This window comes from Poecilia reticulata, chromosome 19, assembly GCF_904066995.2.
Source record: "Poecilia reticulata chromosome 19, P_reticulata-male-v2, whole genome shotgun sequence".
In the NCBI taxonomy this organism is placed as follows: domain Eukaryota; kingdom Metazoa; phylum Chordata; class Actinopteri; order Cyprinodontiformes; family Poeciliidae; genus Poecilia; species Poecilia reticulata.
Genome location: NC_088848.1, coordinates 20,820,640 through 20,834,905, shown reverse-complemented (window position 1 = coordinate 20,834,905; position 14,266 = coordinate 20,820,640). Strand labels below are relative to the sequence as shown.

General features: G+C 39.8%; 1 protein-coding gene across 2 annotated transcripts; it reads left to right on the top strand.

Annotated features, from left to right (window-relative positions):
* The first annotated feature begins 1,102 nt into the window (after positions 1-1,102).
* Positions 1,103-13,242, top strand: lmf1 (lipase maturation factor 1). Of its 2 annotated transcripts, XM_008437959.3 has the most exons (11): positions 1,103-1,349; positions 1,931-2,240; positions 2,896-2,906; positions 4,600-4,748; positions 7,938-8,003; positions 10,008-10,175; positions 10,301-10,481; positions 11,049-11,202; positions 11,541-11,724; positions 11,798-11,910; positions 12,563-13,242. In XM_008437959.3, exons 1-11 carry the CDS (start codon positions 1,139-1,141, stop codon positions 12,747-12,749), a joined length of 1,734 nt encoding a protein of 577 aa, XP_008436181.1. In that variant the 5' UTR covers positions 1,103-1,138; the 3' UTR covers positions 12,750-13,242. The 2 variants fall into 2 exon arrangements, with proteins under 2 accessions (XP_008436181.1, XP_081457157.1); XM_081601031.1 differs by lacking the exons at positions 1,103-1,349; positions 1,931-2,240; positions 2,896-2,906 and adding an exon at positions 2,974-2,994.
* The last annotated feature ends 1,024 nt before the right edge of the window (positions 13,243-14,266 follow it).

The window sequence follows — 14,266 nt, the reverse complement described above, 5'->3', positions numbered from 1 at the left end:
ATTATTATAAAAACATTTCTGCCACACTTTTTTCTTCCACTGAACTTTATCTTATTTGCTTTGTGTACAGAATCCTGCAAATAGCCTGGGTCATTAAACTCATCAAAACTTTTTGGTACAAAACATCATATATTAGCACTTAAATGAATTCTAAATCAAAACAAATGGACAATTTATGAAATACATGGTAGTAATTATTATCATTACTATTGTAAAAAATGTTCTGTCACAATTTTTCTTCCACTCAACCTTACCTTATGTGCGTTGGATACAGAACTCTCCAAATAATGAACTTTTTTTTAGCAGTAAACCTTAGTTGCTTACTCTCCTTGAGGAAGGTGTCAATGACTGTCCGCTGGAAAACTGTCAAGTCGGGAGTTTTACCAGTCAAAACTCTTTGTGGTGCACTGCAGCAGCACTGCAGCAGCAAAGGAACCATAAGCGAATAGCACTGACATAATTATGAAATATAGATTTAGCAATATAATTACTGAATATCACACTTACAGTTGCATTTTATACACAACCTGTCTAAATAATTTGTGACACTTTTAGCCGTCGGCGCACTTCAAAAATTTTTAAAAAATAACCTTTTGTAACGATTTGGTACCTGAGATCTGCTACGATCTCTGTATATCCTACTATAATAATGAGATATAAACACACAACTTAAAAAAATAAATGATTGTGTATTTTTCAAAATCAGTTTTCTTTTTTTATTTAACAAATTTCTTATTGTTTCCTTTTTTTCTTTATTTAAAATATTAAGGTAATTTTTATTGGCTTTTTCCTTACATAGGTCTATGTTAATTGTCTTATTATTATCTTTGTTTTTATGGTTTACCTGTTCAAATAATTTATATTATATTTACAGTTTTGAGGATAATGTTATTTATTTATTTATTTATTTATTTATTTATTTATTTATTTATTTATTTATTTATTTATATATACTACTACTACTACTACTACTACTACTAATAATAATAATAATAATAATAATAATAATAATAATAATAATAATAATAATAATAAAATTTCTTGTTTTACTTGCATATATATTTTTCAGAAAAAAAAACCGTTTTTTTAAATTCACTTCCGGATATGTTTTTGTCACGTGACGGAGAGCTCCGTAAACATGGCGGCCAGTGCTGCAGCTACAGAGAGCTCCGTGAGGAAGAGGCGCGTGGACAGCAGGAGGACGCAGACGGACAGAGTCCCTGGCGGCTCTTCAGACGGAACTGCCAACAATGGAGACTCGGAGAAAAAGAAGCAGTTCGTGTCCTTACAACCCGGAACTTACTGGCTCACTCGTATTGTGCTGCTGCGCTCAGTCTCATTCATTTACTGTGAGTTTCAGTTTTAAAGCCTACCGTATTCTGGCCTCAATATCACACCTGTCAGCATCTGTGTTGACTATGAACACAGAACCGTGATTACTCCGCAGTTAATGTGTGCGGGTTGTAACATTGTCATACACTGTTATTGTGGTTGTGTGTTGCTAATGGTGTATCTTAATTCATACGTTACAGTTTTGGCAGCAACATTAGTGTTTTCTATTGTAGCCTACATATTGCAGGGTCATTGTACTTAAGGATAATCAATATTGCTTTTAGAGAGATCTAACGTATTAGCTTAGATAAAAAAGCATTTCTGCTCTGGAACAAAATCGACCAGCAAACTTAATGTCAGTGCAGTCATATCATCCACACAGGTGAAATTGTGAAACTCCAGCTTGAATGAATAGATTGATTGTGAAAAAGCATGAAACACATGTGCTTGGGTTTGAGATGGGTCAACACTGCAAATATTGACTCTACACACAAAAAACATCAATCAATCAATCAATTAGTCAATCTCTTTATTTAGACACAATTATGGTCCATAAACAGACAAAACAAGAATGCTAAGGTTTTCTTTTTTATTCTAGTTGTGGCCTTCACAGTTGCCTACAACCAGAACAAGCAGCTGATTGGAGAGAACGGACTAATGCCTTGCAAGAATTACCTGAACAGCGTCAAGCGCTACGTCGGAGGAAAGATCGGCACGTCGGCTCTGGCATACGCACCTTCCGTCCTCTGGTTCTTGGACTGGACCAGCATGGACGCCAACCTGGACTGCATTGCCTTGCTTGGGATGGCGTTGTCAGGGTTCGTCCTGGTGACAGGGATGGCCAATATGGTGATCATGATGACCCTGTGGGTGCTTTACCACTCCTTGGTCAACGTGGGACAGCTGTGGTGAGTGTATACACACACACACACACACAAGGCGGAGCCTTTATTAGCTAAAAACCCCGAAATATTTTTCTCTGAATGTAGCTAATAGATTTGACTGTAAGTGAAATGGGGGTGTGATTAAGTCTGCTGGTCTTGAACCACATTTTGAAGTACTGCTGCCAAAAGTGGGTAAGCTTTGCACTGGCGGCAGCAGGATTGTGTCTACAGATAAGTGTAGGGTTGCTTTTTCTAATCTATTTAATTAATGTCTTTGGTTTGTTTTAGAAGCCTGCTTTGTTGAGGTTTATGGTTTACTTAATCTATCATTTAAAATGGGATATGATTTAGTGCCATCTAGTGGCAAAACTGCAGATGACATCCAACTAAGTGCGGTCCAGTTCCTCCTCCTGATGCTACTATTCGGGTGTAGAACATATGTATGTGTAGGAGGAAATAAGGACACAAACAGAATTACACTAATAGAAACGGCAGTTTTGATGATGTAAGGTGTTTTGTAAATAGTTAACCTCATTGGATAACTATGTATTCATCATGCCATGGCCTCCATAGGAAAAATAAAAATACATTTGGTTATTTCAACACGTGTTAAAATTTTACGCATTTTTCAAAAGTGAGAGCAAATTCTCATATTCTTGTTTGTATTTTTTCTTCCTAGGTACTCCTTTGGTAAGTGAACGTCATACTAGCTCGACCAGGGCTTCCTTTGTTTTTCCTTCTCCAAAAGAAGACGTGGATCGGAAGCATGAGAAGGAAGGTCCTGATATTATTTTGACCTTCTTCTCTCAGATTTACCACCATCTAAATAACATAATGGCAAAAATGTACATACCTAAAAAAAAAAACTTCCTTTTAATTCCTCCATCCATCCATCCATTTTCTTGCACCCTTGTCCCTTAGTGGGGTCGGGAGGGTTGCTGGTGCCTATCTCCAGCTATTGTTTTGGGTGAGAGGCAGGGTACACCCTGGACAGGTCGCCAGTCTGTCACAGGGCAACACAGAGACACACAGGACACACACACACTCACACCTAAGGGCAATTTGGTGAGGCCAATTAACCTTACAGTCATGTTTTTGGACTGTGGGAGGAAACTGGAGTACCTGGAGAAAACCCAAGCATGCACAGGGAGAACATGCAAACTCAATGCAGAAAGACCCCAGGCCGGGAATCGAACCCAGAACCTTCTTGCTGCAAGGCAACAGCTCTACCAACTGCGCCACTGTGCAGCCCCCTTTTAAATCCTGATACATTAATAATATTTGTTCTGCCTTTGTTAATGTAGCACTTCAACTGCTTCATATTTTCTCAAACCTACCTATTCAGTCCATTTTTAGAAGTTTAACTCTTTAAATAGCAATTCACTTGTTTCCATTTTAAATTATTATATTATTTATTGCACAAAAAAAAAAAAGAGAGAGATTTGTTTCATGTACTGTACTGCGTAACTTTAAAGTTCTCTTCCCCTTATGGAGCCTTATGAGACCAGAAAAAAGGACATGATGTCTGATGTAATGGCAGATTTTAAAATGTGGATATTTTTGGTGCGAAGGTGTTTAGAGGATGCAAAATCCATCACTTACAACGTAAAACGTTGGATTTCAAAAAATTGAAAAGATGGAAAGAAAAGTTCTTATAAAAAGTTACCTTAAGAGTTGTTAAACAAACCAAATGATTATAGAGGGAAAAATAAATATATATTTCTTTAAATGAACAAAAATTGCCATGTGGGTATAGAGGCTAAATCATGATGTTTTTGTAAGCTTCTGCTGTTGGAAACAGATCTTAATCAATAATTATTTCCTTGTTTCATTAAATTTGTAGTGGCGTTCAGTCTTTTTTTTCTTTCATTTCTTTTTTTTCTTTTACACCCAATTATTTCATAAAAATCTTGCACCCAGCTTCTTACAAACAGCTGATTTAATGCTAAACTGAGGAGAACATACTTGCTAAGGCTGAGTGTGTTTCAGTTAACCGTGTCTCTCCATGGTAGAACGGGTTCATGCTAGTATTTTGTAGCAAAAACAAAAGCAACAATTCAACAGTTGTGTTCAATTCTCAATGGAAAAATACTCCTCTCCAGCAGAGAGCTAACAATCCTGAGTACGTATCAGATAGGAGTGTAAACTACTGACCACTGAGTCTGTGGCGCAGCTGAACCAAAGAAATAACACAAACACGAGCATGTTTGCATCGGTAGCTCTGCTTTCTGTCCTAAGTACTAAAACAAAAACAAGACTCAAGTGTAAAAATTTATATAACTGTGGTAACGTTCTGCACTGCCTGCATTAAAAAAATGTGACATCACAACCAGGCCTGGGCAGCGTCGTCTGCTTTACTCTATAAATGTGCTTGTCTGTGCAGGTTGGGAGAGCCAGCTGTTGGAGACGGGCTTCCTGGCCGTCTTCCTGTGTCCGCTGTGGACTCTGTCCCAGGTTCCCAGCAGCTGTCCCCCCTCCCTCGTCTGCATTTGGACCTTCAGGTGGCTCATCGTTCGCATCATGCTGGGAGCTGTGAGTCCAAATCACAACTATTCAGTCCTTCAAATTGCTCGATTGCGTGGAAGTCCAATAAAAATCGATGAAGTTCATGTTTGCAACGTGACAAAATGTGGAAAAAGTTCATGCAAACATTGAGCAGATGGAATCATTCTGGTGTTTGTCTTCCTAATTTTAAAGCGATACTTCGGAACCGCTGTCCAGCTCTAGCACTCTGCCGGTGTTTGGTGAAGCCAAACCAAATATGTGATCGACTCAACAACACAGCACCTCTTTTGTCAGATTTCACGGGGAATTATAGAGCACAGAGCTGGGGTTTATTTATCCCAGCAGGAGCACGGAAAACTCAACACACTCCCACTTCACTGAAACACACAATCTACTTCACATGTAAACTCATCGGTATATTTAAGGTTCTCTTCCAACCTAGCCCTACTGAAGTCACGTCATATTTGAACGCCGTTCTGGTGGCGATGTACTCAATAATATCTATGGGGTTTGCCTTGAAACTGTTCAGACTGCAAAGAAAGCGTCTGCAACAAAGTATCTGCAGCTCTGGAGTGAAACAGCTTGTTGCATCAGCAGCAGGCTGGGATGGTAGCAAAAGTATAGCGAAATGGCTTACTGAGTAATTCTCCAAATATGTTTGGTATGTTCTCAGACTAACTGTGGATTTCAACACGCCAGGCTCTACGTTTTACACATTTCCATTTTTCTTCTCCATTTTTAGATTTTAAAGACCTAAGACATGCTTAGCTTTGCTTTCAATACAACCGGTTGATCCAGATACAGTATTTGTCCCATTTACAGTCGATAGTTGGTGTTTTAATAGATGGATGCAAATGTTTAGTTGAACAAATCATTAATCTACTGAAAGGCTACTAGATGATTTAAAAAAAAAATAAAAATCCTAGCTGATTATGAAAAATCTTGATTAAATATATACTGTACCTCGAAAATGTAGTGTTGCAACCCAAAGCTTCATTCTAACTCCAGGCCGTTTTCCCTGAGAGTTACACAAATGTGAATAGGAACAAAAAGCAATCAAAACATTAAAAAAATACAACATTTTGAAAGGTATGGTGTGAATGTGCATGCAGTTGCCTTGCCTTTACTCTGTTAGCCATTAGGGGTTCACTGATTGATCGTCCCCTAGTTCCAATCAACCAAAACAAGGCTGTTTTGGTTGATTGGCGATCAACCAAAACAGCCTTGAGCTGCACAGGACAGGAGTAAAGGTGACGTACACCCTGAAATCCAATTGAGAATCTTTGATTACAGTGAAGCCAGGCTCATGTTAGTAGCTTTATTATAAATTCACAGCGTCATGTTGGTTGAGGTTGAAACCTTTGCTAATTACTCAGTGTAAATGCAGCAGTTTCCATCGCATCATGCGGTTTTTTTTAAAGGCCAGTTGTCATACTGAAGATGAGACTAAATGTTTCTTTGGAAGGTGGTACAATCCTAAAAACTCCTGCCATGGTGCCCTATTGGTATCACATGCTGACAGATGAGATTATTCCATTAGTGACATCTCTAACTCTTTTATGCCTCTAACGGGCTTCCTGCCAACATCGCCCGGTGTTGAGCTTTATCCATCTTCCCATAAACTCAGGTGAACTTTTGTGTCTCTTCTGAAGAAAATAACGTTAGCGTGATGCTATGCTAACATGCTAACCATGTGTCCCTGGTGTTTTCAGAGAGAAGACCAGTAGTATTCTACTATTAGAGGATAGTTGTGTAGGCTTAGGTCCAGCTGTGTCTCTACCTGGTGCTCCATTTTTTTCAGTCCAGTTTAAATTGGTGAAATGTCTTCGTCTCATGACTGAAGAGGATAAACAGCATGATATTGAACCTCACCACCTCCACAGCCAAGCTCCTAATCAGAGAGAGAAGTTCTGCTTTTTCCTAAATTCAATCAAACAGGTTAGCGGGCGCCTTGCTGTGTGTTCCGTGCCCAGCCACATGACCAGTGTCAATATCGGTGGTCTCGTGTTTTGGATAAGACGTTATTACCTAAGCTGTTTGGATGGAAAACAGCCACACAAGTGAAGATGCCTTTATGAATTCATATAGTGTGAATCTCGCAAACTGGGATCGGGTGTTTTGCAGATATTAGATGAGCTCTGATGAGAATCTGTCCCATTGAAGATTGTATTGTCAGGGTGATGAGTTGTCCTTTGTCTTGTGGTGGTAGTTATGTCTCTTCCTACTTATGTGACTACAATCCACTACAATTTCTTTCATTTAGTGGGAACTTATAAAGTCACATGTTTTGGTATATTGGAACTGTTCTTTTGGGTGAGTAGTGGTGTTTGTCATGGAGCTCAACCATGAAATCCTAACTGGAAACTGAAACATTAGTTCCTGCCATCAAGTGTTTTTGCAATCGGTCAAGGGTTTTTACCACCTGTGTCCTCAGGAATATGGTGCCAGTCTGTGTTCTCCCCCCAGGTGGTGTAGCCACTGTTATCTCCTGGAAAATTTAAGGCATTTGCCATCTTTTGTTTTTGTAAGACAATGAGCTCATCTCTGACCTTTTTGGATAATTTTCTTTGCTTAGAAAGCAAACTCTGTTGCAGACCAGAAAGAAAAAACAAAAAAAACTGTGGTCTGCCTACAAACCTAGGTTTCGGTTTAGTAAAAGTTAACTCTCGCGTGGTTCGAAAGCCAAGGGGACCAGGAACCCTTCCAAAAGCAGGAAGCAACTATAGCACAGGGCATTCTGGGTAAATGCTACCAAAACCAATGCTAGAGTCTAATACTAGCGGGAGAAATGGCTCATGGTCTTTTGCTAAAAACAAAAGAGAAATCCTATAAAAGCTTAAGTCTGACTCCACGCCACTATATTATGCAAAGAAGAAAGTTGTGATCAGTGTCTTCTTTTTGTGTCATTTCCATCTGTGGTTCTTATAGTAGCGCCACCACAGGTGAGGAGGTGAACACGTTTTTCAAAGGGTTTGCTTCGTTTGACAGAGGCAGTGTGAAAGCAAAGCACACAAAATGATAATGTAACAATTTTGGTCCACAATCAAACAGAGTCTACCAGACTATCAGGTGTGAAAACACTTTCAATGTTTAATTTGAATAAAGCCCATGTAACATTAGTTTTTATTTCATAATCAAACGTCCAGCTGTGACTTTAGAATGGTGTCCAGTTGTTTTTCACATTGAGTTCAGTGCTTGTTTTCTCTCTTTGTTCAGGGCCTCATTAAAATCAGAGGAGACCAGTGCTGGAGAGACCTGACCTGCATGGACTACCACTATGAGGTGACCGTTTATTTATTCCACTGAGTCATTGCACAGCAGTTTATATAATATGGTGATGAGGCTTGAATGCATGCTTTTACTTATTAAAATAATTCAATCAATATTTTTATTTAAATCTTATTTTGTTTCATTTTGTGTTTAAAATATTTTCTAAAGTGAATAAAAAGTCATAAAATAGTTTCCTGGGCTTTCAGTCTCACCCAGGCTGCTCATATTTCTGCTCAGTCATGATCTGCCCACACCATCCTGTATGATAAGGTCTCAGATGGAGGAAGAGTGCCTTCTGTAATGATTGAACACATGACTGGAGAAAATACACACAAGGCCAAAGTCATGATATCAGTTGTATCATTATGAAAGATTGTTGCTTTATTGGACATGTTAATTAGATTAAATGTATCTCAGTTAAAACACCCGTGCTTGTTTGTTTTGCAAGTCTTGATGTACTATAATGCATGAATGTTTTGCAGTTCAGCTCTGGGGATTGCGCATTTTTAGGCCAGAAGTCAACGGATGAGTGTAGATTTGTAAAACTTAAAATTGTATTCAAAGCAACGCGGTCAGAACCCATGCTGGACAGCTTCACTGGTTCCTTCTGAGTGAAACAGAATGAATCTTTTATATCGGTCACGTAGCAGAAAAGGTTTTGAACGGTCTCGTTGCTTTGTGAATTTTATGCCTTGCTGGGTCAGTTTCCCTGGTCCAACTTCAGCTTTCAACACCCTCAGTGCTAATGTTGATTTACGCACACACAGACACACACACATTCTAAGACCGGAAGGCCATGGCGCCAGCTGACGCGGCGTTAACCCCTTTGACACACTGCTCCCTTTCAGACCTGCAGAGGGACTGCAGGTTTCCTCCTGACCCGACTCTCAGGGGTTACCGTGACGATGCATTGCAGGACAGTTAGTACTTTGTTCATTCAGGGTGGGTTGTCATTAACGCACCAAGTGGAGATTTAGGTCCCCCACCTGTTAAATAATCCAAATTTTCCTTGCGTTTTATTCAAAAATACAATAAAAGTATTGATCTGACAGCTGCATAATCTTTTTTTTCCTTTCTATCTATATTTGTGCTATATTTATTTTTCCCGACCTAACCAGTGTCTGTTTGCCTGTTCAGCTAAAGCACATTTTGCATGAACAAACACTGAGAAACCTCTGAGTGTTTGCCTGGGTGAAGGTGCGGCCGCCTTCATTTAAATAAGGTTCCATCTTTATTTAGTCTCGGAAAAGTTCTCCTGGAGGTGTGGTGCAGAAATGACTCCCCTGACTCACTCTCAGATGAGCGCCAAAGCAAAGCAGTGAAATCTTCCACCCTTAGCGTCAGCACTCCTCACAGATTGAACATGTTGGCTGTAAACTTTCTATTCTGAGTCACTGAGTCACCATGATCAATTCTTGTAGAGCTCTGACCTGCCAGTATCATTTCTTTTTTTTCTAATAATTAGCTAAGTACATCTTACAGAGACATGTCTGATTGCCTCATAAATATCTCTAAATATCTTTGGACAACATAAATTAGGTTCTCTCCTTTGGTCCTTTACAAGACCAGATTGTAGCTTACCATTGTTATAATGGAGACCTAAGCAGTTTTCCTGTGAATGATCATAGTTTATTCACATTAGGACCAGAGGCAACGTCACACTGTGTGAGCAGCAAAATAGAATTTCTCTGTTCTTGAAGTTAAAATGATCAGTCAGCATTGTAAACTGTCTCTAGCATATTTCATTAGCATTTAGCACAGCTGGGACTAATCTAAGTACCAGCTGTGCTTAGATTAGTCCCTGTAAGGTGAGTAAATCTGAGATTTAAAAAAAAGGCCAATATTTTCTCACCCAACTTGTTTTGTGACGGATAGTTGGAGGATACAATGAAGGGACTTCCTGTTGTTTGTTGAGGCATGAGACTGTCATACAGTAACAGTTACAACAACATGTAATTTCACTCTGAGATAAAGTATGATTGAGCCTAAGTGTATTGAACTGAAATGTGTCTCCAGACCCAGCCAGTGCCAAACCCCATCTCCTACTACATGCACCGCTCTCCGTGGTGGTTCCACCACTTTGAGACACTGTCCAACCATTTCATTGAGCTCATCGCTCCCTTCTTCACCTTCCTGGGCCGGCGGATGTGCATGGTGAACGGAGCCATCCAGATTCTCTTTCAGGTAGCTCTGTGGAAGACTAGCAAACACAACCAATGTGTGTTTTTTGTTGTTGTTTATTTGTTTAACTGTACATTGTACCCACTCTGTTCTGAGGCTTTTGTTTCTTCCATCACCCCTTCCTGCAGGTGGTCTTGATCATCAGCGGGAACCTGAGTTTCCTCAACTGGCTGACCATTGTTCCCAGTTGGGCCTGCTTCGATGACGCATCGCTAAGCTTTCTGTTTCGCTGCGGCTCCAGAGCTAAGGAAGCGGTGCTGGAGATCCAGAAGAAGAAGGTGACCGGACAAGCCCCCAAACCCACAAAAGGTGTCTTTACACTTCTTTTTTTAATTATTATTTTGTGTATCCAATAGATGCCAGAAAAGGCAATGTGTTTGGCCATGGTGGAAAGAGAACTACAGTAAAATACAGTAGAAATAAGTAAAAGGGATCAACACTACAAAAAATAATTTAAATTTGAAGGCTTTTTTTTAATAGAGCAGGCTGTCATGAATGTACCCCCCCCCCCCCCCCCCCCACTCTTCTATAACTAGACTTATTGCAGATTTACTGTTTTTACTTTATTCAGTTTAAAATGAGCTTATAGCTTTAGGTGGGAACTTGTTTTAATAACTCAAACAGAACCAAAGTGGGATTTTGTGGCAATATAAACAGTTTGTGGATTATACAGAGGAGTTTAACATGCAGGAGTGGGAAAAGAACCAACATAAACTGGACCACCGCTTTGTGTCACTGTAACATCCAGCCAGGCCGTCAAGATTCAGACCCAGCAACGATAAATGTGCCTGTTTTCCATTGTTGGACTTTCATTCCCACAAGACACCCTTGAGACGCTATTGATTCATCCTGTTCCTCTGTGTGTATGTGTGTTAGGCATGTTAATACGGCGGGTGGTGAACATTTCTTTGGGTGTTCTCATTGGCGTCCTGAGCGTGCCAGTGGTGATGAACCTGTTGAGTCCGCGTCAGGTGATGAACACTTCCTTCGACCCGTTGCGCATCGTCAACACCTACGGGGCTTTTGGAAGGTACAGTTTGGAGGATTTCATTGCATGACCAAACATGAACACTCCAATTTGAAGACAGGCCAAGTTTATTTGTATAGAACATTTTAGCAACAAGGCAGTTCAAAGTTTGTTATACCGTAGAAATATACAGTCACCAATCATGAAACAAGAAATAAACATTAGTTTGTGAAATGCCATCATCAAGCAAATATATCGATCAGTGTTCCAGTTATGAATCAAAGGCAACTCTAACCAACTTGGTCTGTCTCTTAGGAAAGGGGCATACTTACCTTAGTGTGCCCCTAAGGTAAGTATGCCTTATCTCATTTAATCTTTTCGTTTCTCTGTCCTCTGGGAAGCATCACCAAAGAACGGACTGAGGTGATCTTCCAGGGAACTCTGAGCCCAGATCCCAAAGACCCTGAGGCGGTTTGGGAGGAGTACCAGTTCAGGTGTAAGCCAGGAGATGTGTACCGACGGCCCTGCCTCATATCGCCCTATCACTACCGGCTGGACTGGCTCATGTGGTTTGCTGCCTTCCAGGTGCGATAACTTCTACTTTTCAATAGAAGTTACTTTTCTGTGCCAAGTCTGGAATAACACTGTGTTTGCGCAGACCTATGAGCAGAGCGAGTGGGTCATCCACATAGCTGGACGCCTGCTGGCCAACGACAGCACCGTCCTCTCGCTGCTCGACCACAACCCCTTCCAAGGCAGAGACCCCCCCAGGTAAACACACATGAGCATCACCAGCTTTGCTTTCAAAATTCACTTGTAAATCGAGCTATCTCTGCTGAGCAGAGCACTTTTTGTCTTAGGGCTCCCCCTGGTGGAACAAATAAATTGTATTTATAATAAAATTTAAATAAAAAAAATAATTAATTTAAATGTTGTTTGCAATTATTGTTAATAAACCTCATTTGCTTTTGCAGCTCCTCTTTAAATCTTCATCTTGGATTTGGGGTCAAAGTTCAACTGTTACTTTAGCTTTTGAGATTCCAATCAGCTGGTTCCAGTTGCAAAAACAAAAAAACACCTTGGTGACATGGTTGTGCATAGAACTATCTGAAGGTAAAAGAGCAAAACTCCTTCCAGCTGTCCAACATACAAAACCAGAGGGAATAATTGTCCTTACAAGCAATTCCTCAACCACAAAAATGATTAAAAGTCTATACAAAGGACAAATCAGAACTAAGGTAACAGAGAAACTGCAACGGCACAATTCTAGAAGAGAATAAAATACTCTAAAATATGATAACTCCAACAGGTATTATCATATTGCAAACAATTTTTGGGAAAAGGGAACGTTACCCGTTTGTTCCACAGCAGGAATCAAAAACATAATTAGATCGGTGACCATTCTATGCTTCTACTTTGTCAGATGGGTTCGAGGAGAACACTTCAGGTACAAATTCTCTCAGCCGGGCAGCGCCAGCGCAGCACAGGGCAAATGGTGGCTGAGAAAACGCATCGGAGCCTACTTCCCTGCCGTAGACCTGGAAGGACTCAGAGGCTACTTCCAGTCCAGGAACTGGCCTCACCCACACATCCCACCAAGCAGGAGCTGAAGTCAAACGGGATGAAAAAGTCATTTCAAAGCAGTTTGGAGCCAAGGTTACACTTCATGCAGATGACATCAGGTTTCTCAAGAACTGCATGATAAAAAGTTTTCTGACTCAGAACACCAGTACAACTATTCCAGGGGTGTCAAACTCCAGTCCTCAAGGGCTGTTGTCCTATAGTTTTTGGATGTGCCACAGGTACAAAACACTGGAATGACATGGCTTAATTACCTCCTTCTTGTGTAGATCAGTTCTCCAGAGCTTTGCTAATGACCTAATTATTCTATTCAGGTGTGGTGCAGCAGAGGCACATCTAAAAGTTGCAGGACAGCGGCCCTTGAGGACTGGAGTTAGACACCTGTGAACTATTCCCAATCAATGTGAAGGTTTCGAAGCTCTCAGTTTTAAATGAATAAGATCTAAAAACATCCTGAGGACACCTGAAAGTAAATGTACCAACGGTTGAAAATGTAAAAAATGAAAATCATTTTCTCACCAAGTCTCTGTGGCTTCCTGCCGGTGTGTTTTGTTTTGTTTTTTAAACTAGCTTTGGCTCATCCGGATTTTGAGAGTTGAGCCACATTAGCATGCTATCTGTGACCAGAATACAGTGTCAAAACAAGCTCACTTTCACTGGAGCATATGTGTAAATAGCAAAAAAACACTAAGGAAGTCTTCTTTGTCAAGACATTTTCAAATCTAAATATTTTTCTTTAAAAAATCTCAAATACACAGGATAAATATTCGATAGATTGAAAAACCTATTTTGAATACATTTGGACAAAATAGTGTTGAAAGACAGATGTATAAAATTATTTTCTCTGATGAAACGTCCTTTTATTAATATGAAACAGCTGAGAAGTTTTTCCATCTTCCTCTGAGATTTACTTTTTCCTTCTTCTCAAGCACTTCCATTAAACAAAGAGTGAGATGTAAATGTCTTCTAGGAGTATTTTCCAGCATAGTGCAGCACCATTTCGCACAACAAAATGTGAAAACTGTTTCCAAGATCACAACAATTCAGACAATGTGTTGTCAAAAGCAGGTTAACCAAAAGTATCCCAACAAACCTGATCAACTCTGAGCTCTGATAACAAGAAAAGGTCATTATAAGTCAATACTTTATACAGAACCTGCAGTAGGGAAAACTTGAGTTGAAGAAGTTTTAAAGAAGAAACATAAAAACACTGTAAGTGTTAATTATTTGCATAAATTTTAAGAATTTACACATAAAATCCTTAAAATGTATAAAAAGTTAGAATCATCCATCATTAATCCACAGAGACATGGAGAAGAAGCTGAAAAGCCACAGAACAGACAGTGCAGGACCAAAAAAGACCAGCAGATGGTGCTGTTACTCCAAGTCTTATCTGACCCCAGCTGAACCTCTACAGATAAAAATCTGTGGTTAGAATATTTTTCAGGAACAACTCAAGTACAACCAAACATCAAGCCTGTCAAAAACTGGAAGATGTTGGACAACCATTCTCACTGAACACAGGGAAGAACGTCTTCCTTCACAC